At 35.9% G+C, this 26,171-nt stretch overlaps 1 protein-coding gene across 2 annotated transcripts in view; it reads left to right on the forward strand.

Moving 5' to 3' along the window:
- Positions 1-26,171, forward strand: part of LOC131842796 (BCL2/adenovirus E1B 19 kDa protein-interacting protein 3) — a 46,879-nt gene that overhangs the window by 3,301 nt on the left and 17,407 nt on the right. The window contains exon 1 of one of the 2 annotated variants that reach the window (XM_059191366.1): positions 23,944-24,156. The exons of the other annotated variant lie outside the window; for it this stretch is intronic. Within the exon in view, the coding sequence (XP_059047349.1) occupies positions 24,117-24,156 (40 nt within the window). The 5' untranslated portion in view covers positions 23,944-24,116. Of the gene's footprint in view, positions 1-23,943; positions 24,157-26,171 lie in introns of those variants that run through there. 2 annotated transcript variants of the gene reach the window in all.

Consider the following 26,171-nt stretch of genomic DNA (forward strand, 5'->3'; position numbering starts at 1 on the left):
TTTTTAGTTACTCCACTATGTCATTTATAAGGAGCAAGACTTGTCGATTATATAAGAACCAAGAGTAACCTGACATTGAGGGTGACGCAGCTGGAGTCGAGTCACAACTTGAATTTTAAGGCGTTTGCGGCCCGTGTCCCCACCATACTGCCACCTTCATGAAGGAGGACTACTGGCCGGTGTGGTGTAACGGATCTACCGTGGCAGATTGCCGTCATCTGTGTGCACAGGCTCTAATGTATTGAATGTTAGTTATATAATCTTAATTCATATGTATGTTAATCTATAATAGAGGTTCCTAAAGTATTTTGTGTGCCCTTGCAATTTTTTCTGTTTTGGGTAGACCCCCCATTCTCACCTGGTGTTGATTTTTTTGTAAATTTCTAACTGTAATAAAGTTTAGTGTTAATAAAGTCAACTGCTGTCGCAGATCCCTTGTAGTTTGTCATAGACCTCTGGCGGTCGATATGGATCACTTAGTGAATCACTGGCCTAGAAGGTATTTATAATATGGGCCTAGATACCTGAAAGAAATAAAACAAAATTTATAGGACCTCTGAAACTGCACTGTCATCACTTGTGTTGCATTAGATCATGATGAATTCCTTGTCGAGTGCTATTCTTGTTAACAGTAGTCAATTTGTGGTACAGGATAACAAAATCGGTCCTATATATGTATATATATAGAATGGTCTGTCTACTCAATTGATCGGAATGACGAAATTGACCAATCATCTAGTTTAAGAGGTCATTGGAGGTTACAAGGGGCCGGGGACCAATGGCATACTGTTGCTGACTCTGTAGTAGGGTTGCCAAATGTACAGATACTGATACTGAACTGTTTTTTTTTATTGGGGGTTTGGGCAATGGTCATGTGCTTTGACCTATAGCACTACGACCTACAGAGCCATTGTGCTCGCCCTTTCAAAGTTCGCTATTTAGACCCGTCAGGGACAAGAATTGAAGGATATTCTTAGGAGTGATGGTTTTTATCTCCTCAGGATAGTGTGTAAACTTTCTAGTGTCTAGAGTAAAATTGGAGTCGTGTCCTATCAACATCTAAAGAGCCTGATGGAAGATCTTGGAAAGTAGCAAGAGCTCCTAAGAGAGCGTGGGTCTTAAATTATAAATGAATGAAGGATAGTGTATACTTTCCAGAGATTTTTCGTTTTAGGCGTGATTGGGCTACAACCACATAGGATATGTAGTGGCGTTTCCTCTTCAGTTTGGTAAAATATGCATACTACTAACCGATGCGATATTAAAAACTTCAACACGCAACACTCATTTGATAGATATTTCATAGGGTATCATCATCACCATCGAGCTATGTGCCCTGCCCATTACCACTTCAATTTCGCAATTCTTCAGGCTATGTCGGTAACTCTGATTCTTCTGCGGATCTCCTCATTTCTGATTCGATCATGCAGAGTAACTCCGAGCATAGCCCTCTCCATTGCCCTCTGAGTGACTGAGCTTGTTCATGAGGCCCATAGTTAGCGACCACGTCTCTGTGCCATAAGTCTTTACTGGCAACACATTGGTCGTAAACCTTCGTCTTGAGACACTGCGGTAATTGGACGAAAAGATATATCGGAGCTTCCCGAACGCTGCCCATCTGATTTGGATTCGACGATTGACCTCTTTCTCGAGATTGGACCTACCTAGCTGATTTCATTGGTAGGTTGTATTCGTCTTCAAAGTCGGTTGACAATATCTTTAATTACTATGATAAATGTAATTGTTTGCATCACCTTATCACCTCTGCGACATTATGCAGGTATATATATATACATATTATTATATATGACATATTGTTAGGAAAACAATGGTCAAGCGTGAGTCGTACATATGTATAGGTTCCGTAGGCATGACAGAATAGTCAAATTTTCTATAATTCTACCATAAAGATAGCAGACTCGTCACAAGAAGAACGAGCAAGATACTAACGTGTTGCTCTTTTAAATAAATGTTGTTTTCAGTAAACACATTAACAAGGATTAGGCATGCGACAATCAATATATAAACCGCTAAGCACTCAATCTTTGTTAAGTCAGATAATGTTGTAAGCGGTATTAATGTTAAGTTAAATTTTTAGACAAATAAAGATAATAATAATTATTATTATTATTGTCGCATTTTCTCAGCTTTTGCTGGTTTTTTTCCACACTTACGGGCCAAAACCAAGTAAGTGCAGTCTGTGTTTGTGTGAGTGTGTATGAGTAATTGTTCGCGCGTGTGAATTGTTGCGCGTTAATACCAGTATGCTGAGTTTCACCACCGTGTGTGCCAGAAACTGAATACCATCCTGATCATCTGGATGAATGGCGGTCTTCCAAGTGCGCGTGTGTGCGTGTGAACTTTTTGAGCGCACAGTGCACATTGTGGAATCACCTTCCGCGTGTGTTTCCGTGTGATACGATATTGGAACCTTCAAGAAAGCGCGTATGCCTTTTTAAAAGCGCGTGTGTGCGTGTGAGTGCGCGTGTGTGCGTGTGAGTGCGTGTGAGCGCGTGTGAGTGCGCGTGTGCGCTTGTGAGTGCGCGTGTGTGCGTGTGAGTGCGCGTGTGTGCGCGTGTGTGCGTGTGAGCGCGTGTGAGCGCGTGTGAGTGCGCGTGTGCGCGTGTGCGTATGTGTGTGTATATATTGTGAACCTTTTGATTTAAATGATAGGTGTTTTGTCATTTACGTCTTTTTCCAGAAATTTTCGTACAATTCTACAGGTATTCAAAATGGCGGCCTTTTGCAGGGTGGTGTAGAGTGATTTTTCTAAATTTAATTGTTTGAGACTATGATGTAAGTGATTAGGTATGATACCTGTGGATGAGAGAACTATCGGTATTGTATAAACTCGTTCTGTTTCCAGGATTCTTGTTATTATTATTAGGTACTTCGTATAAAGTGTACATGTGTTAAGAAATGGGACCTACGGGGCCCTAATTACAGCTTTGTTTACAAGCACTATTGTTGAATGATATATGTATTTAATTAGTTTGTATTTAAACATGAGGCAATACACAACCTTGCATGTTGTTGTATGTTACTGTATTGTTGAAATGTAGTAGCACGACCCGGCTTTGTCCGTATTTTCATAACTGCGAGCTTTCTATACAATAATAATCTACATATAAATAAAATTAGAGTGTCTGTTTGTGATATGGAAATAATCGTTTTACGACAAATTTTCTAAAAGAAAGGTATCCTAAGTTATTCCTTATTACATCAGCTACCTGCCAATAAAAGTCTCATCAAAATCGGTCCAGCCATTTCAGAGATTCGCCGGACCAAACATACGGACAGACAAAATAGTAAAAAATGTTATTTTGGTGTATGTACCGTATTTATATTCATATGCATGTAGTAAAAAACGGTTATTTCAATATTACAAACAGACACTCCAATTTTTATTTACTGTCCTGCCCTGTTCGTTCCTTGTTCCCGTGGAACTTAACATTTTTTTATCATTACGTAGTATAAAACAAAGTCGCCGTCGCTGTCTATCCGTCACTATGTATGCTTAAGTCTTTAAAACTACGCAACGGATTTTGAAGCGATTTTTCCCTAGAATTCCATAATCATAAAGTTTGCACAAAGGCGATTTTATAAGATCAAGAAATATAGTCTTTTTGGTCGAATGCCAATATAAATGTTTCAGTGTACGTCATGATTTCTCACGTTCAGAATGCATGTCCTTGACCCCTCCCCCACAAGGTAGATAAATCTTTTAGAAATGCAAATAGAAATAATCTTTATTCAAATAAACTCAATACAAGCACTTTTGTATAGTCATATTTTGATTCTACCACTCATTCGGAACGCAGATTCATCACAAGAAGAATGAGCGAGAAACTTGTGTGTTGCTCTTTTTAATAGATGTTTTTTTTATATAAATAATTACAGTATAACAAGTAAGAGGTATGCGATAATCAACATAGAAATCGCTACGCACTTTTATTTGCGTGGCACACAAAAAGTACAGTAATATCTTTGCGTATGAAACAAAATCGCTGTCGCTGTCCGTCCCTATGTATGCTTAAATCTTTAAAACTACGCAATGGATTTTGAAGCGGTTTTTAATAGATAGAGTGATTCTAGGGGAAGGTTTATATGTATAATACATGTACACCAGTGCGAAGTCGGTGAGTAGCTAGTAAATCAATAAGTAGATACCATCGCTAGCAATGTACCATGTCAGGTTAGCCACGCGGTTCACCCTGGAAACCATCGTGATAAATTCCCATGAATTTGTCACAGTAAGCTAACTAATTATATAAATTAATTAATTATATAAATTAATTAATTATATTAATTAATTATTTATGTATATTTGCATATATTAGTTTTGCAGTACCTACTCTTTTTCATATACCTTCACCGTCTACCTAAAGGTTGCTGTAAGAGATTACTTAGCGATAAGGACGCCTGTACCTATGATTGTATATATATATATTAATTAATATATTTTTTTGTTCTGGTGCAATAAAGTGTAAATAAAATAAATAATTAACCTAACTTCATATTGATCTTATGTTCATCTTATCCTCCATTGGTGCCCCGCCAGCGTATGTCGTTAGCGCAGGCGGGTGCACCATTACATTATCATTAACTTAAAAAAACTCCACGCGGTTCCCCTTGGAAACAATCGTGCTAAATTCCCGTGAATTTGTCACAGTAAGCTAACTAATTAACCTAACTTCATATTCATCTTATCATCCTCCACTGGTGCCCCGCCAGCGTATACCGTTAACGCTGGTGCCCCGCCAGCGTATACCTTTAGCGCCGGTGCCCCTCCAGCGTGTAACAACGCTGGCGGGTGCACCATTACATTATCAAACATTAAAAAAGTACATTTCTAGAAAGATCCGTGAGTAGTACTTTACCATGTACTTTCCACCCCTGGTCACACTTTGTTAACCTCCCCCTCGTTATGTGCAAATTGACCTGATCTTATGTTCATCTTATCCTTCACTGGTGCCCCGCCAGCGTATGCCGTTAGCGCAGGCGGGTGCACCATTACATTATCATCAACTAAAAAAAACTCCACGCGGTTCTCCTTGGAAACCATCGTGAATTGCCATGATGTGCCTGACCTCACACTCATCTTATCACCCTCCACTGGTGCACCGCCAGCGTAAACCGTTAGTTAAAAAAGATTATCAAAGTTATTTATACAATTGTATTACATACGTGATATTGAATTCGCAATATCGTTCTCAAAATTATGTATATTCATATGATATCACTACTAAGTATGACGGATTTTTTTGGCCAGTATCTGGCGTTAGACATTTGCGTCATCCGTTTGGCGTAATTTCCTGTGCCCGCTACTCAATTCCCGCCAAATATGTGTTTTTTGTTCAAAATTTTGTTGAACGGAAAGTTCAGTCTTGAAACAAAGAAGTATATTGAAAGCATTGCAGACATGGCTGTATGAGATATAGCTGTATACGCTTTTGCTTTTGCGTTTCCTCTGAAAGGATAGACTATAAAAAAAGGCGTTATTTAGAAGGAAATCACTTTTACTATCTGACCCGTGCTTAGTCTTCATCACACTTACTTGACATTCATTATTATATTTCGCCCAATTTACATAATATCTTTTTAAATTACAGCCTATGTGTTATTCTGATGTATAAGCTATAGAACTAAAGTTTCCTAGTTCTTGCGTGAAAGAGTAACAAACATATATCACCCATTCATCCAAAACAACTTTTTTTTTGTAAATACATGCATAATATACATATAAAAATTTTCGTCACTCAATGGGTATTGTAATAATACGTTTATATATTTTGTACATTTATATATTTAAAATAAAAGTAGCCTGTTCCTTATTATATCAGACTTGTCCAAAAACAATCAGTGCCATTTCAGATCAGCAGTTTATTTTCATAATAAATAAAAGTAGCCTAAGTTATTCCTTATTACATCAGCTACCTGCCAAAAACAATCAGTCCAGCCATTTCAGAGATTAGCCGGAACAAACAGACAGAGACTGACAAAAATTGTAAAAAAAGTTATTTTGGTATATGTACCGTATTTATATACATATGCATGTAGTAAAAAACGGTTATTTCAATATTACAAACAGATACTCCAATTTTATTTATATGTATAGACTAGCTGACCCGGCCACGCGTTGCTGTGTCTAAGGTTCTTGAATAAAATAATATTGCGACTATAAATTGAGATGTAAGCTATCCTATCTTTCAAGTTGGATCAAATTGCACACAATGTGCAAATCAAATGTGCAATTGGTTTTTGCAGTAGTTTTGGAGTCCATCGCGAGACACGTCATTTTTATGTATAAAGATAACGGCTGTTGTCAAAAAAAAGAGAAAAAATACATAACAAATACAGACCTATATAAATAATAATTGTCATGACTACTTCAAATATTTGTATCGTGTGAGAATATGAACGAACGGAAGTTTAACGGTGTGCAATTCAATAACAAAAACAAAAAAAAAATCATTATACAGCTATCTTTTTAAAGAATAGTCACGTATTTCTAATCTGTACAAGTCATGCACAGAGTAGATAATGCAATTCAATTAATTAGGGTAATGCTTACTTATTTTTTTCTAATCTTTTAATACACAAAAGACACTTATTCATGAGGCTATATTTTTTTTTAATGAAATGAGGTAATTATATTTTATAATGATAATGTATAGTGCAATGAGATAATTACTAAAATAAGAATATATTTATCATCGTATAATTTTAAGTAGTATAAATAGTTTTAAAATATAAACGTGTTGGCAATTAGCTGTAAGTTTATATTGAGTTAATTAAATAAATAAAATAAATAAATAAATAATAATATTACGATTGGAAACGTGCAACTGTATCTTTTTTTCACGACCTATGACTGATGGGATTTTCAGTTTAATATGAAAATATATGCTATTATATATATATGAATATAAATAAATAAATAACCCTGGACAATTAACACAGAGCAAAAATTAACAAAAATTAATATACAAATAAAAATAACCGTGTTCAATTAAGTATAGTGTTTAAGAATTTAAACACTATACTTGAAACATACAAAAATTTGACCCACTCAACACTTCCTATGCCACGCTCTATTGGGTTGACTGGAAGAGATCTCTTTTAGAGATAAGTCCTCCTTTGTTAACATTAGCTGTAATTAATATACCTACAAATGTATTTAAGTGCAAAAAAAATTTACAATGCGAGGATTCTAACCCGCGATTATGGAAAGGAAAGTGGTGTGCGAAAGCGCTAAACCACCGAGACTGTCTAATATTGTAGATATTCTATTGTTAGACTCTATTTCCTCAATTAGTCTATCATTCTTTATACAATTTTAACATCAGAGTTAATTAGAATGGCTACCTAAATACAATATTTTATTTCGTATAAATCAACCCCAACCACCCTGTTTATCGTGGGGTCGGTCGACGACTCGGGTAGACGTCTGGGTCCCCGAACCCGACTGTGGTCTCCAGACACGTTGCACTTTTAAAACTAAATAACCGCCATCTTGAAAGTGGTGTTTACGATACCTTCTTATTTACGAATATAATGGGTGAGACAGGCAACACTGTATTGAACTATATTTTAGAGAGCGCTACAACCTAATTTATTTTCATCACATCTTATAAGTCATAGCAGCATAGCTATCTGACCTTTGCTCCATCAGTATTACTTAAAACAATAGAAGTTTTGTCTGCGCTATTCGAAAATTGAAAATTAATTTCGCGGTCAACGCCCGACCGTTTGCCGCCAATCCGCCATTACGTTTTACATGTGACCTTCGCAGTGAGCGGGGCCGCTACTTTAATATTAGCACACTGATAAAAAGCTTACTATGCCGACAGTACAAGCACAATGGATGCTGTGTGCCATAGGTAAATAAATGTTAGTGTTCTGCGCAAACATACACTGTAATTAACAATACGTCAAATCTGGCGGGATTTCGCTTGAAGCACAGAGTAATTAACGCTACATTTCGAAGCTGTTTACGGGCTGTTTTTTTTTTTTCAAATATTTGTAAACTTCGTAACACAGAGTAATTAATTACTCTGTGTTACGAAGTTTACAAATATTTGGATAATAATAGTTTGCAGCTGTTTTTTCGCGCGTTCCTTTGTATTTTTTTTTCAAATGATACCCAAACTAAATTGATCACCAAAATGAACTAATACCCTAGACCCCATATTTGAAGTGGTAGTCTGCGCTAGCACTATATGCTAGCGGGGCACCAGCTCAGGATGACGAGAACTAGAAGTCAGATCAGTTACCCTGTTATGATAATTAAACTTCTGGTTTTGTGGTGGACCACGTGGAGGTCGATCTGACATGGTCTATCGCTAACAATCGAGCCAATGTTGCCATTAGTAATAATGGGGGCTCGGGAGAAGGGGGTTATTTTTTTTTTATGGTTGATAATGGGATGGTTTTCCCGCCTGCGCTAACGGTTTACGCTGGCGGGGCACCAGTGGAGGATGATAAGATGAGCATGAGGTCAGGTCAGTTAGCACATCGTGACAAATTCACCAGGAATTTATCACGATGGTTTCCAGGGGGAACCGCGAGGAGGTGAACCTGACATGGTACATTGATAGTAATAGGTTCATGAGTCCACATTACTAACGATCCCCTTCCCCCGAAGGGGGTTACTAGCCCCTATCTCCCCCTACAGTTCAAATACTTTAAAAATCCTATCGCTAGCTTCTTTTTATTTATGATATAATATACTTAAAAATTGCTGCTTAAGTGTAGTTAAGTAAACCAACGTGATAAAATTTTCATAAAAATTTAAGAAAATAAATTTCTTCTTATTAATTTCTTTCTTCTTATACAAACGTTAAAAATCACATAATAAAATAAAATAAAAGTAGCCTAAGTTACTCCTTATTACATCAGAGACTATCCGGAACAAACGGACAGACAGCCAAAAATTGTAAAAAATATTATTTTGGTGTATGTACCGTATTTATATTCATATGCATGTAGTAAAAACGGTTATTTCAATATTACAAATTTTATTTATATCTTATTTATTATGATAACTTACTATCATTACATAGTATAAAATAAAGTCGCTGTCGCTGTCTGTCCGTCCCTAACCCTATACTACAACGGATTTTGAAGCGGTTTTTTTAATAGATAGAGTGATTCATGAGGAAGGTTTATATGTATAATACATGTACACCCAGGCGAAGCCGGGGCGAGTAGTTATAACAAATTTTATTATCCAATCTAAATATATATAACTCAAAGGTGACTGACATAGTGATCTATCAACGCACAGCCCAAACCACTGGACGGATAGGGCTGAAATTTGGCATGCAGGTAGATGTTATGACGTAGGCATCCGCTAAGAAAGGATTTTGATTAATTCTACCCCCAAGGGGATAAAATAGCGGATGAAAAACTGTATGAAACTTTGTCAATTTTAAACCGATCGGTCTGAGACTTTGCATGCATAAAGCTACTATGACGTAGGCATCCCCTAAGAAAGGATTTTGATAAATTCCACCCCTTAGGGGATAAAATAACGCGAGCGAAGCCGCGGGCAAAAGCATAATACTTTTAAATGGCTTATGAATATAGGAATTTAGGTACAGTATGTCACCCAGGTATCATGAAAGTGCATCATAGATTGTAAACAAAGGTTTGTCACAAAAGAAACTCCCTGACTCACATGCACTAGTATCAGTTGCGTAGTTACGATCGGACAATACAAACAGAGATTGTATATGCGCATTAGAAAATGTTTACTGTAACTAGGGTTGCCCACTGTACTGTGGTAGCAGTAACTTTAATCTTATTGTGTTTTTATATTTGAGCCTAAATAAATTGGTGCTGGTTGGTAGTTTGTATTCACACGTTTCGACTTGTAAAATGTGAACTTACAAGGATTGTTTAAAAGAGCAACACGAGTTTCTTGCTTATTCTTCTTGTGATGAGACAGCTTTCCGAATAAGCGGAAAAAAATTGTTGACTATTCAAAAGTGCTTAAAAGTTTATTTGACTAAAATGATTTTCTATTCTATTCTTACAAAAAAAACGCATAAACTGGGTTGGATAGGGAAAACATTAATTATTAAGGAAAAAAAAGTATTTTTCAAACTTTTTTTTTTATTAAAAACGAATTTTTGTGCACACTAGAGCTGTGACAAATGTCACAACTCACAAATGTGACAATATATTTTATTAATATATTTTTGTCATCATATTATATTTTTTAAGCTATTTAATTTTAAGTTCTTAGTTGTACAATTAATAAATAATAATAATTATTTTATTGATCCATATATGTATAAATAATATAAAACTCACAATTGACATCTAACATTTCGTTCAGTAATTATAAATCGTTAAGTACCCATAATGAGTGTTTTGTTTTACGCATCACAGTAAAGGTTGAAAATAAAGTATTTTTGCATACTTTATGTAAAAGTATAAAGTGTAATTACCAAAAATAAAGTAGGATACGTTATTATAAAGTATGGCTGGCAACCCTAACTGTTACAGACGACGTGTCTAACTCTAATCTCGTGATTGTTTACTATCGTTGAACAAATTTTTTATCAATTTCGCAATAATAAAACGTAATTTGATCTACCCCACCGATAACAAAGAAACGTCGTCCGTTTTTTTTATAAGTGGATGATAATGTAATGGTGCACCCGACTGCGCTAACGGTTTACGCTGGCGGGGCACCAGTGGAGGATGATAAGATGAACATAAAGTCAAGTCAATTAGCACATGAAAATTTCACCAGGAATTTATCACGATGGTGTCCAGGGGGAAACTGGAGGTCAACCTCACAATCTCCTTTGAAAAGTATAGACTCTATCCTGAGGAGACAAAAACCATCGCTCCTAAGAATATTCTTCAAGTCTTGTTCCTGACGGGTCCTAGACCCGCTTTGAAAAAGGGCGAGCACAATAGATCTATGCAGGTCGCAGTGCTACAGGTCTTAGCATCTGAGGATAACCCAAAAATTACATAAACAAGTAAATTAATAAGTATTATGCCTTATTTGAATTTAAAAATGAATCTGTATTATTGTAAACATGTACAGCATTTATTTGAAAAGAATACGAGCTGAGTTTCTTGTCAGTTCTTCTCATCTCGAAATCATTCCGAACTGACGGTAGATTTGACATATCATAAGAGCCTGTAATAGACCTACATGAATAAAGATATTTTGATTTGGATTTGAAAATTTGAATTTATTCGTATAAAATGTTTACTATAAATCTATTTATTTATCTATCATTGTTATTTAACTAGGTTTACTTTATACATGACTACAAATTGAATGCAAAATGATTCAGCAAACAGTGGATAAACCTACATACGTTTTTGTCGGTTGATTCGTGAAATTGTGAAGGAAAAATTATCACATTAAAAAGTTTCGTTTACCGTCTATTTTAACGCTGATGTCCGCAGCTGGCCTTTACAGCTTCACCGGACGATAGGGGCCGAGTGCAGATGGTACTCCAAATTAAAGGAAGGACTTATGCAGGCCAACTCCCACCTTACGGATACTTGGTGTTTAGTCCGAGGGCACTGCTAGAGAACAATTTCTACTCAATCTCTAATCAAATTCGAAAATCGACCCGTGCCGTCGTAATCCCCGATCGAATTGGACGGGGGATCGATCGGAGGGGAAAAGTAGGTGATGACTATACAAAACTGCTTCAATGTTAGTTTATTTGAAAATAGTTTATTATTCTGTTCAAATGGGAACATAAATGCAGATGATTTGTTTGAAGTGTATGGAGCCCAGTCATGTAATGGAATGCTATGTGAGACGTAAATAGACAACTAGCCCGCCTTGTGGTTATGCACTGCGGTTTTGTAAGCGGCTTCCGTTGCTGCAGGATATTGTTTAATAATAATAATACGACACACAACTTTACAAACATAGATCTTAAATTAACCTGTAACAATTAAAAAACTGTAACAAGTAAAATCTACTGCTGTTGTTATCCACGATATGGTCCGCGTGGAAATAAACATTTTTTAATATTAAAATTTATAAAGATTCTAAAATAAAAGTAGTCAAAGTTACTCCTTATAATATTTGCTAGCTGCGAGTGAAAGTCCCGTCAAAATCAGTTCAGCCGTTTAAGAGACCTTTAAGTATTGGTGGGGCTTACCCATGGTGACCCAAACTTATTAATCAGTAGCTGTGCCCACGATGGTACCCTCGTGAAATTTATAGCCTATATGTTATTCTGATGTATATTACTTGTATTAACGTAAAGTTTCATCAAAATCCTTTTAGTAATCTTCCTCTTGAATCACTTTTATCTATTAAAACCGCTTCAGAATCCGTTGCGTAGTTTTAAAGATTTAAGCGTATATAGGGACAGACAGCGACAGCGACTTTGTTTTATACTATGTAATGATAAGATATGGCGAACATACATATGTTTTCACTTATGACCATGATCCATATTCATATATAATACTTTCTTTAAAATATTACACACATGTCTATACCATTATAGACTATTTATGTATGTATGTATGTCCTCTATAAACAGACACACTTTCGCAATTTAATAGTCGCAATTTGCTGTTTTTTTATTTTGTTGGTCTTGGAATACTATCTTCCCGGTTGAGAATTGGAAGCGAGCCATTCCTTGGACACAGTATATGTCATTAGGTCAGTATGTCAATATGGAGACCTTGATGATCTGACTGCGTAGTTTGCTAGGACTACAGAAATTCTCCGGCAATGGCGCTCTTACGGACAATGTGGTTTTTTTGTGGGTAAGAATCCCGCGCACACCTTCGTGACTCCTCTGAAAGGGGGGAAGGGGATTGTTAGTAATGGAGTCTAGTATCCCGGAACTTGATGATCGGACTGCGTAATTCGCTGGGCTACAGAATTTCTCTGACAATGGCGCTCTTAGGGACAATATGGTTATTCAGTGGGTAAGAATTCCGCGCACACCTTCATGTCTCCTTTGATAGGGGGAACTGGATTGTTAGTAATGGAGTCTAGTATCCCAGACCTTGATGATGGGACTGCGTAATTCGCTGGGCTACAGAATTTCTCTGACAATGGCGCTCTTAGGGACAATGTGGTTTTTTAGTGGGTAAGAATTCCGCGCACCCCTTCATGTCTCCTCAGATAGAAGGGAAGTGGATAGTAATGGAGTCTAGTATTCCAGAACTTGATGATCGGACTGCGTAGTTTGCTGGAGCAACAGAAATTCTCCGGCAATAGCGCTCTTAGGGACAATGTGGTTATTCAGTGGGTAAGAATTCCGCGCACCCCTTCATGTCTCCTCTGATAGGGGGGAAGTGGATAGTAATGGAGTCTAGTATCCCAGAACTTGATGATCGGACTGCGTAGTTTGCTAGAGCAACAGAAATTCTCCGGCAATAGCGCTCTTAGGGACAATGTGGTTTTTTAGTGGGTAAGAATCCCGCGCACCCCTTCGTGACTCCTCTGAAAGGGGGGAAGGGGATTGTTAGTAATGGAGTCTAGTATCCCGGAACTTGATGATCGGACTGCGTAGTTTGCTAGAGACAATGTGGTTATTCAGTGGGTAAGAATTCCGCGCACCCCTTCATGTCTCCTCTGATAGGGGGGAAGTGGATAGTAATGGAGTCTAGTATCCCAGAACTTGATGATCGGACTGCGTAGAGCACCGGAACTTGATGAAATTCTCCGGCAATAGCGCTCTTAGGGACAATGTGGTTTTTAGTGGGTAAGAATCCCACACACCCTTTCGTAACTCCTCTGATAGGGGAAAGGGGGTTGCTAGTAATGGAGTCAAGTATCCCCTTTGCCAGCAATGTACTATGTTAGGTCGATCTCCACGCGATTCCCCCTGGAAATCGTTGTGTTTAATTTCTGGGTGTTTAATCATGATGGGCAAACTGACTTGACCTCATGCTCATCTTATCACCCTCCTCTGGTAACCCGCCAAAACCGTTAGTGCAGGCAGGTGCACATTACATTATCATCCATGAAAAAAAAACCCTCTGATGTCTCCCTTTTGAAGATTTTTACGATAAAAATGGCTACAGAAATATTTCTCCCGGTCCCCTCCGATCGATCCCCCGTCTAATCCAAACGGGGATCGAAATTACAACGGTCTGAGCCAAGGTTCGAACAGCGATACCCTCAGACTGGCGTCGTATCCGTCAGGTGGGAGTTGTCCTTCAGCCGCTTCATAAGTCCTTCCTTTGGTTTGGAGTGCCATCTGCACTCGCCCTTTATCGACCGGTGTAGCTGTAAAGGCCAGCTGCGGCCGATATCATTAGAGTAGTATAAAAAAAAAGTTTCTCCTGCCACGGCGCTTTTAGGTACACCGTGTTGTTTATAGGGTCTCAGAATCCCATACCGTCGTAACCACTCGAACAGGGATTCTTTTAAAGATTTCTACGATGATAATAAAAGGGCTGCAGACATGTTTTGATGCATTGTGGAGCGCTGACGTGGGGTAATCGTTATCAGATAATGGCATAGATAACAAGTTGATAATGGAACCTTGCAATTTGTTTTTGTTAGTACCAGGAGAGCAGAGGCAAACAAGTGGTTTGTTTTATGTCTAAAATTTGTCAGTGGTAAGGTATAGCTAGCTAGCGTTGAAAATAAACGAAACCACAATACTTGTGCGGATCATTTATTCATGTAGGACATTTTATTTATTTATAATAATAATAAACACATTTTTATACACATACAGTACGTACATATGGATGACTTTATGCATTATATTGTAACGTGATTTACTAATTGTACTTACCCTTACCTGTTCTTTATCTTTGGTTCTGACCTGTTTAAATGTTTAAGTGTGTAACTGTATTATTTTATATAACCAATTTAAATATAACTTTAATATTAAAGATAAATTCATGAGGTATCTGTTATTGGCTTTACTAACTAAGTAATACTATATATTGTCTATAATTTGTATAAGCTGTTGATTACCTAAAATAAATAAATAAATAAATAATAATCATTTATTCAGCATGAAAAAGAGTACACTGTAAAAAAGAAAATTTAAAAACTAATAATTAGCTATGCTGAAAAGGCTTCCACTCAGCTGGCGCCGCAGCGTGTCACTACAGCGCTGATTTTCAGTGGAGCCACTTGAAAAAAAGAAATAGCATTCGTGTTGAATTTAAATATATAAAGTGAAGAATCAGTTAAATGGATGAATTATAAGTTTGTGTGATAAATAGAAGAAAAATATATAAGGATAAAAAAGTGTTGATAGAAAGACTATTGTGTAATATAGCTTGAATATATTTATTTATTTAATCAATATATATGCATATATAACTACTGTATTTATCTGCCACGTTTAAAATTTTTGTACTTTGAGTAATTATTTTTTAAAATTATGTTTTAAAGACGAAACTGACGATTATTTTGAAGCGGGGGTGGTAAATTGTTCCAGCATTTATATAACTTCAATAGAATAGAATAGAAAATCATTTATTCAAATAAACTTACATTGAAGCACTTTTGAATAGTCATAACATTTTTTTTTTTAATCTACCGCTCATTCGGAATGCTGTCTCATCACAAGAAGAACAAGCAAGAAACTTGTGTGTTGCTCTTTTAAATAATTTATTCTTACTTACAATTTAAGTTTAAGTGTGTGAATACAAACCACCGGTTAGCACTAATTCAATTAAATAATAAAATAGGAAAAAAAAACATTCAATATACAACAACTGGTTAAACAATTAATAAGAGAAAATAAGTCATAGTGATTAGAGCAGCAATGCACAAAATACCAAGGTAAAAGTACATGTGGCGGACTTAACGCCTTACGGCATTTTCTACCAGTCAACCACAGGAGAAAAATTGTAGGAGGTGCAAATAATTTTTTTTTTTTTTCTCTTTATTTATTTAGGAGCTTAGCTTATAGTGAGCATGTTAGCTCCGTGTTGTCTTCTTAATGAATTACATAACATCTAAACTTTAAATTACTATAAAAACAAATCTTACCTACTTTTGTCTACAAATTTATAAATTAATACCGATTCTTTTGATGCAGGTTCTGATAAAAAACTCTGAAATATTCCTAAATTATTTTTGTTTACATTTATTTTTTTTAGTAAGATTTGCCTTTCAGTGTTGTTCTTGACGCATTCCATCAACAGATGTTGAACATCATCAATACCACCACAGGTTTGACAATTAGGGGTGTCTACTCTTTTCATGAGAAATCCAAATCTGTTTGATGGAATGTGTCCTGAACGCAATCTAAGTGCTAAATTGCAAATAAAATTGAAATGCCTATTAAAAACGTTTTATCTTTCACAATGCTGACGTATTTTTATATTTATATATTTAGGTATATATTATAACTATATTTTAACTTATGTCTTATAATTTATTTATGTACCATTTATGTATGTCTATATATTTATATATTCATGTATGTCTATTGATACTTATAGTTAATATCATTAGAACAATATTTTAATATCTCCTCTTTTCTTACACGTATGTATGACTATTCTATTTAATACACGATCTAGGTTTGCTGGAAGAAATCTCTTTTTAGAGATAAGCTCGCACTTGTACATTACATTTATTCTGTATAATTTCTTTTATTATGTGTGTGTGTACAATAAAGAATAATATAATCAATAAAAAAACAATTTTAGCTGCTTGTGAACGTTAAATATAAAAAGGACTTGTATCCAGAGCCGTAAAATATTAAATAAAAAAAAAATAAAAAAACGTTAAATATGTGGCGTAACGTAAATAATAACTATTATCGCGCGGTAACACGGATGCCTAGTTACGACAGAAGAATACAATAACAAGCTTGTCAATCAATACAGAATCTCCTTCTTGTACATATACTAATTGTAAAAACTTTATATTATAAATATACATAGCCATAATCTGGACTCATCATTTCATCTCCTTTCCTGCTGCTGCCACAATACATGGAACACATTACACAACATAAATAATACACATCTTAGCCGATAAAAATATTTCATATTATATTTTTTCCCTACCGTCCAGTTCAGTATATAGTAATTGAGAAGAACTGACAAGAATCTCAATAAAAATACTTTTTTTTTAAAGCCAGTTGCTTACAAGTCCCCAAGTATTGTTTAGAAAAAGTTAATAGGTCTTTTATGGGAATAGGTATAAAAATTTACAATAAGATACCAAAGGATAGGTTGGAATTACCCTTAAATAAATTCAAAACATCTGTTAAATCATATTTACTGAGCAAAGCCTATTACTCACTAAACGATTACTTGAATGACGAGCTTGCATGGCAATAGTTGTTCATGCACTGAATTTTCATTTAATGTTAGACATAGACACCTATATAAATATACATTGTAAATAAACTGGCTTTAAAAAAGAAGTAATTCAATTGAGTTTCTTGCCAGTTCTTCTCAATTGGATCTATATACAGAACTGGACGGTAGGGAAAAAAAAAAAATTAGAATGTAAAAATTTGACGTTCATAAGCGGCTAAAATGTCCTACATGAATAAATGATTTTTGAATTTGAACAATGTATATTCGTATAGGTGTCTATGTCTAATGCTAATGTAGCGGAATTAAAAGATTTTTTTTAAAATAATATCGCTCTTGAACAAAATTCAAAAAATTCAATTCAAAATTCAATTTCAAAATTCAATTCATAATACTATCATTATATCAGGTAGTTTTTTTTTTTCCTCTCAACAACAACAACCGATCTTCACTATCGAATATTTGACTTTAATATTATTGTTTATTTGTAAACGGATATAGTAATAGTGAAGTGTAATAACTGTAGTTAATTATTAAAGGAGTAAAAGTGTCAAAGTATTGGTAATTTACACTTGGTGACTTCTATTGTAAATTACCAATACTTTGACAGTTGGCGGTCCCACAAATTTTGTAACGTAGATTTTTGTCACAAAGAAATCACAGATTTTTTTTTTTTACCACTTAGGTGGCAAACAAGCATACGGCCCATCTGATGGTAAACGGCTACCGTAGCCTATGGACGCCTGAAACACCAGGGGTGTCACATACGCGTCACATTTGCACACCAACAATAATCGACGTTACTTATGACCAAAACTCACTGATTATATACACTAGAATCGTTATTTCACAAATAATAATTTAAAAACAATAAATAAATCAGAGCCAACTGACAAAGACTGTTATCGGCAGTGTTGCCAGAGAGGAAAAAAAGTTTTTTCCTTGATCATTTCGTTCATCAGTGATCATTCTCTCATTATCATTATTATTAATTACAAAGATTGCAGCTCAATGCTTGCCAAATGGATATCAATTATAAGTTAAATATATTATCTCATACGTACATAAAATATTGATGTATGTACGACTGTTCTCTTCAAGTAGACTTTGTATAAAGTAGGTATTCTCAGTCGGTGTTTCTGTTATTCACAAGCGACGCGTGTTGGCACGGATCAATACAATAGAATAGATCTCCTTTATATTAATAGTAGCTTTTGCCCGCGGCTTCGCTCGCGTTAATTTATACCCTCAGGGGTGGAATTTATCAAAATCCTTTCTTAGGGGATGCCTACGTCATAGTAGCTTTATGCATGCAATATCTCAGCGCGATCAGTTTAAAATTGACAAAGTTTCATCCCCTATTGTGTGAGAAATCGAACCCACGACCATCGGAAGTAATTTTTTTCTAAATACATAATATACATAGAACATACCCATACCGATACAAACAATCATACTCATTAAATATTTGCACCGTGCGAGGAATCGAACCCGCGACCATCGGAAGTAAGCGGCGTGGTAAACCGAAGGACGTTTCAATATACATCTGGCATCGTGGATTGTTATTAGTAGGACGTTGCGTGAATCACGTATGTAACGACCTTCACCTCGTAGCCAGGTCGTGTTTGTGTACGTACAGACAAACCAACAACGCAACATGTCAACGCTCTAATGCGGTGTTTTTTTTTATGGATGACTAGCTGTTACCGCGACTTCGTCCGCGTGGAATTTGACTGTATTTATCTATACATCTGTACATATAAATAAAATTGGAGTGTATTGTTTGTAATATTGAAATAATAGTTTTTTACTACATGCGTATGAATATAAATTCGGTATATACACCAAAATATATATTTTTTTCTATTTTTGTCTGTCTGTCTGTTTGTTCAGGCTAATCTCTGAAATGGGTGGACTGATTTTGACGAGGTTTTTTTTTGGCATGTAGCTGATGTAATAAGAAGTAACTTAGGTTACTTTTATTTTCGAAAAATAAAGTTAAATCTACGCGGTCGAAGTCGCTCCTTATTACATCAGATACATGCCAATAAAAGTCCCGTCAAAATCGGTCCAGCCATTTCAGAGATTAGCCAGAATAAAAAAACAGACAGACAAAAATTGTAAAAAAAATATTTTGGTGTATGTACCGTATTTATATTCATATGCATGTAGTAAAAAACTGTCCATCAGGTGGTTCATTCAGCTTTGTCCATCCTTACATAAAGAAAGATTCATTGCATTGTTTCTGGTTTTGTAAGTTCAATGCCATTAAGTTTAAGAGATATTTTTTGATAAGACACAGACATACTTATCAGTTCTGACACCGATACTGCAACAATGATATAGTTAAACAAAGATATGACGTCATAACATCTATTCGAATCCCCTCCAATCGTTACCCCGTCCAGTTCAAAAGGGGATCGAAATTACGACGGCCTGAGCTCCTAGCGGTGCCCTCAGACTGGCGTCGTATCCGTCAGGCCGAAGTTGTCCTTCAGCCGCTCCATAAGTTCTTCCTTTGGTTTGGAGTGCCATCTGCACTCGACCCCTATCGTTCGGTGGAGCTGTAAAGGCCAGCTGCAGCTAAAGGGAAAACTAGTTCGAAAATATAGTTATATTCTGTATATAGTAAAAAATATCTTAGTTTTTTTTTAATGAGTAATGGTGGCTGCCTGAAAACCAGCGCTGTATAGGTGCACCTCACTAAGGTTGTGCTCATATCAGCAACTGCTGAGGCAGCTCCTGTTGCCAACTTTCTATGTTATTATTTATTTCTCATTTTGTGTGTTATTGTAAATTGTACTATTTGTGTTATGTTGGTAATAAATCAATTATCTATCTATCTACATATGAACTAGCTGTACTCGCGATTTCGTCCGCGTATTTTAGTGACCTTGACCAAAGAAATAAAATATATTCATTAACCTAATCCAGGAAGTCAAAAAGCTAGTCAGCTAGTCACAGCAGAGCATGTGTTATGTGTACTAGACAACTGATATAAATAAATAAATCGGGTGATTTATTTGACAATTAACACAGCGCCATCTAGTCCCACGGTAAGCAGAGCTTGTGTTATGGGTACTAGACATCTGATATAAATAAATAAATCACCCTGGACAATTAACACAGCGCCATCTAGTCCCACGGTAAGCAGAGCTTGTGTTATGGGTACTAGACATCTGATATAAATAAATAAATCACCCTGGACATCTAGTCCCACGGTAAGCAGAGCTTGTGTTATGGGTACTAGACATCTGATATAAATAAATAAATCACCCTGGACAATTAACACAGCGATCTGGTCCCACGGTAAGCAGAGCTTGTGTTATGGGTACTAGACAACTGATATAAATACTTAGATATATATTTTTTTGTAAATACATACATTATGTAAGAAAAGAGTTCATTCCTTTTTAAGATGAAGAGCATATTCCTTTAAGGCCGACAACGCACTGGCAATTCCCCTGGTGTTGCGGGGCCCATGGGCGGCGGTAATCACTTACCATCAGGTGAGCCGCATGCTCGTTTGTCCCCTGTGTTATTAAAAAAAATGTACATAGAATACACCCAGACCGATACAAACAAACATATGTTATCTACTCATGAATACAAATTAGTACCGTGGGAGGAATCGAACCCGCGACCATGGGAATTAAGGCGGTGGGCGCAACCGCCAGACCACGGTCAATTATTAGTATAGATTGTTGTTATCATACACGAAAAGAATTCAGAAAAATCAACAATAACAAAAAATACGCTATCTCATTCCGAGATAAGGTGCATGAATTTAAAAAAACATAAATATTTTTTCTTTATAAAGTTCATTAGGTCTGAATAATCAGAGCCGTAAATAGTGGCAATTATAGTGTTTGATTGAGGATTTTTAAATACTAACTTGTGACCGTGACTTTGAACGTCTTTCAATCAACGTCGTTTGCAGATTTTGCCAAACTGAAGAGGAAACGCCACTACACATCCTATGTGGTTGTAGACCACTCATGTATAAACGAAATATCTCCTTTGGAAAGTTTACGCTCTATCCTGAGGAGATAAAAACCATCGCTCCTAAGAATATCCCTCAATTCTTGTCCCTGACGGGTCTAGGTAGCGGACTCTGAAAAAGGGCGAGCACAATAGATCTATGCAGGTCGCAGTGCTACAGGTCTTAGCACCTGACATTAGCCCAACACCCTCAGTAAAAAAACATAGTCGTATGAGTCTGCTGGGACCCATACAATCTGGATGGATAGATGTTGTATGAATGATAAGTTCCAGAATGTTCTCTAACTTGCTCTTTTAAAAAAAATACTGTTCAGATTTTTTTTAAATAGCTAGCTCCCCGGCGAACTTTGTTTTGTCTAAATTAATAACGCTATAAAAAATAGGGGTTGATGATAGAAGGGTGAAAATTTAGGATTGTATGTATTTTTGTATGTTGATCATAAAAATATAGAAACTAAAAGTAAAAATTTTATCTAAAAAATAAAAATAAAATTTAGGGGTGGACTACCCCTAACATTTAGGGGGATGAAAAATAGATGTTGGCCGATTCTCAGACCTACTCAATACGCTCACAAAATTTCATGAGAATCGGTCAAGCCGTTTCGGAGGAGTATGGGAACGAAAACTGTGACACGAGAAATTTATATATAAGATAAACTAAAATGTATAAAACTTCCTCTTTTGCTGAAAATTGCATTAAAATCCGTTGCGTAGTTTAAAAGATATATGGGGACAGACAACGACGGCAACTGTTTAATACTGTGTAAAGATACTAAGTTTTATTTTACGACTAGCTACCTACCCTGGCTTCTCACAGGTGTGCCTGTATTATACATATAAACCTTCCTAATGAATCACTCTATCTATTGCTGAAAATTGCATTAAAATCCGTTGCGTAGTTTAAAAGATATATGGGGACAGACAGTGGCGGCAACTGTTTAATACTGTGTAAAGATACTAAGTTTTATTTTACGACTAGCTACCTACCCTGGCTTCTCACGGGTGTACCTGTATTATACATATAAACCTTCCTAATGAATCACTCTATCTATTGCTGAAAATTGCATTAAAATCCGTTGCGTAGTTTAAAAGATATATGGGGACAGACAGCGACGGCAACTGTTTAATGCTTTGTAAAGATACTAAGTTTTATTTTACGACTAGCTACCTACCCTGGCTTCTCACGGGTGTACCTGTATTATACATATAAACCTTCCTAAGGAATCACTCTATCTATTGCTGAAAATTGCATTAAAATCCGTTGTGTAGTTTAAAAGATCTAAGCGAATAGACAGCGACGGCAACTGTTTAATGCTTTGTAAAGATACTAAGTTTTATTGTACGACTAGCTACCTACCCTGGCTTCTCACGGGTGTACCTGTATTATACATATAAACCTTCCTAATGAATCACTCTATCTATTGCTGAAAATTGCATTAAAATCCGTTGCGTAGTTTAAAAGTTATAAGCGAACAGACGCCGGTACTTTGTTTTATGTAAATATGCGAATCCCAGTGGTAGGTATGTTGATAACTTACACATAATGATATCACTGTTACATATATTAATATAATAATAATAATCATTAATCACATGCTATATTCATATTCATATACATGATATTATATACTATTCATATAGTATAGTATATATACTTCTTATTATATACTAGCTAGTCACGGGTACCGTGACTTCTTCCGCGTGGAATTTAACTTTATTTTTCTAAAATAAAAGTAGCCTAAGTTACTCATTATTATATAAGCTACCTGCCAAAAAAGTCCCGTCAAAATCGGTCCAGCTATTTCAGAGATTAGCCGGAACAAACAGACCGATAAGATGAGCATGAAGTAGGGTCAGTTAGCCCATCGTGCAAATTCACCAGGAATTTAACACGATGGTTTGGAGGAGAACCGCGTGGAGGTCGACCAGACATGGTACATTGCTAGCAATGGGGTTATCACAGTAGTAACAATCCACTTCTCCTCAAATAGGACGGTTTGTAACTCTATACTAATTACTAATGAAGCACTGAAGTCTAACTCCTGCTTGACTAACATAACTTCAGTCCAGGACTGCTAGATTTAGAAATAGAAACAATATTTATTCAAATAAACTTAATAAAAACTCATTTGAATAGTTCTATTTTTTTTTACTCTACCACTCATTCGGAACGCAGACTCATCACGAGAAAAGAGAGGTGATAGAGATGGGCTACGGTAACTATTTACCGTCAGATGGGGCGTATATTTATTTGTCACCATCGTACTATAAAATGAAAATAGTAGTATAGAAGAAGAAAAAGAAGAAAGAGAAGAAGAAGAGAAATAGTTTGTTTTCACACGTTGCAACTTTTAAATGTTAAAAAGTTACCACAATTATTCACAGTTGTCCATAAGCTACTATCATAACATATACTTATTTGTCATCGACATACGCTTGTTTATCAACATCGTAGTGTAAAAAGCAAAAAATCTGCTCAGGTCATCGTGATCTCGATCCCCGTTTGAACTTGACAAGCGATCGATCGGAGGTTGAACAATTCTGCGCAAGAGTTGCACGCACGCCTCGTTCGTATTTATTTCCATGATGGGCGAACGTGTCTGCCTACACGAGCGTCGTGCGCCCACGCAATCAACCTGCTTTGTTTACACGCATTCTAATTCTGAAATCGGTGAGTTCGAGTTCGTTTGAAATCGGACAGTTCTCGTGGAGCAGTCGACGCGCACGCACGTGCGGCCGTCGCTCCGTAACGAATCACGTTTATAAATACAATTGGTCGTTGCTTTCTTCTGCGCAGTTGGTGTTTTGCGAATTTGTACATTGCTGCGTTGTGATTGTGTTTTATTTTTGTTGCGATGTCTGAGCAAGTGACCTCGGTGCCGGTGGACGAACTGGGTAAATATTTTTGTTTATCAATATATGGTTTTCACTATACTTGACGTAATAAAAAAAATATTGTAAACGTGCAGAGTCTATTTTGTCTAGCGGTTTCGCCGTCGTAGTCCCGAATTCGATTCCTAGCACGCTGTAATAAATTATATTCATGAGTATGATTGTTTGTATGTTTGATTTAAAAATAAAACACAATATTTAAGTATTTATACCAGTTGTCTAGTACCCATAACACAAGCTCTGCTTACCGTGTGACTAGATGGCGCTGTGTTAATTGTCCAGAGTTATTTATTTATTTATATCAGTTGTCTAGTACCCATAACACAAGCTCTGCTTACCGTGTGACTAGATGGCGCTGTGTTAATTGTCCAGAGTTATTTATTTATTTATATCAGTTGTCTAGTACCCATAACACAAGCTCTGCTTACCGTGGGACTAGGTGGCGCTGTGTTAATTGTCCAGAGTTATTTATTTATATCAGTTGTCTAGTACCCATAACACAAGCTCTGCTTACCTTGGGACTGGATGACATAGTGTGAACTGTCAAAAAAAAGAAAAAATATCAGTTGTCTAGTACCCATAACACAAGCTCTGCTTACCGTGAGACTAGATGGCGCTGTGTTAATTGTCCAGGGTTATTTATTTATTTATATCAGTTGTCTAGTACCCATAACAGAAGCTCTGCTTACCGTGGGACTAGATGGCGCTGTGTTAATTGTCCAGAGTTATTTATTTATTTATATCAGTTGTCTAGTACCCATAACAGAAGCTCTGCTTACCGTGGGACTAGATGGCGCTGTGTTAATTGTCCAGGGTTATTTATTTATTCTTAAGTTATTTTTTTTTTTCAGTAAAGTCTGAATAGTGCGCTGGATATTCAGATCCTTATCAACTAAATCAAACTTTGTAAATTAAATTTTTGACAATCGAAGAGTATATGATCCAGAATCAGAACTTCTCCAATTGAACAATAATTGCACATTGAACTAGAAATATTTTTTTTTTTATAGATTATTATTTATATATAATTGCACATGGATATACAATGAATTTACATATAATAAAATAACAATACACACTCTGTTTAAAGAGTGTAGTTGCAGTTTCGTAGATTTTAGTCTGACGGTTTGTTGGGACGAATTCAAATTTGAAATTTAAGTATGCTTAGCTGTTTTTCTGTTCAAATGTTCGTTGAATCGACCGTGTCAAATTCTTAGGCGATTAAAAAAATATATACTCGTATAATAATAATAATAATCACAGGACAATTCACACAGCGTCATCTAGACCCAAGTTAAGCTACTAAAGCTTGTGTTATGGGTACTAGATAACTGATACATATACATAGATTTTTTTTTGTAAATACATAGTATATACATACATAGTATGTATTGGTGCAAACAAAAAAACTTTAGTTTTTTTTGTTTGCACCAATTATTACCCACTCAGTACCACATATCCCACTGTTTTAGGTTGACTGGAAGAGATCTCTTCTAGGGATAAGTCCACCTTTCCTCACATTGTCTCTAAATTATAATATCTTTTTATTATCTGTGCAATAAAGAATATATATATTGTACATAGAAAACACCCAGACCGATACAAACAATCATACTCATGAGTACAAATGTTTGTGCCGTGCGAAGAATCGAATCCGCGACCATCGGTCGTAAAGCGGTGTGCCAGACCGCTAGACCACCGAGGTCGTCAATGATGCTCGTGCTGTAAATGTGTTTATACAAATTAAAAGTAATAAAACCGGCATCGGTACTAATTGCAGCCTAATCTTGAGAAACCGGTGTTAATAAAAACAACGTATAATTTGTCGGTGAAACTCATTTATATATCTCTAATGTTATATATACCTACTAGCTGTTTGTATAAACATGTATATAAACATGATAAAATCTCAAAATCTCTGTCATACTGTAATTATTTATATAAAAAAACTATTAAAAAGAACAACACACAAGTTTCTTGCTCATTCTTCTCGTGATGAGTCTGCGTTCCGAATGAGT

Source organism: Achroia grisella, unplaced genomic scaffold, assembly GCF_030625045.1.
Source record: "Achroia grisella isolate CSIRO2021 unplaced genomic scaffold, CSIRO_AGI_Agris_v1 utg2471, whole genome shotgun sequence".
NCBI lineage: Eukaryota > Metazoa > Arthropoda > Insecta > Lepidoptera > Pyralidae > Achroia > Achroia grisella.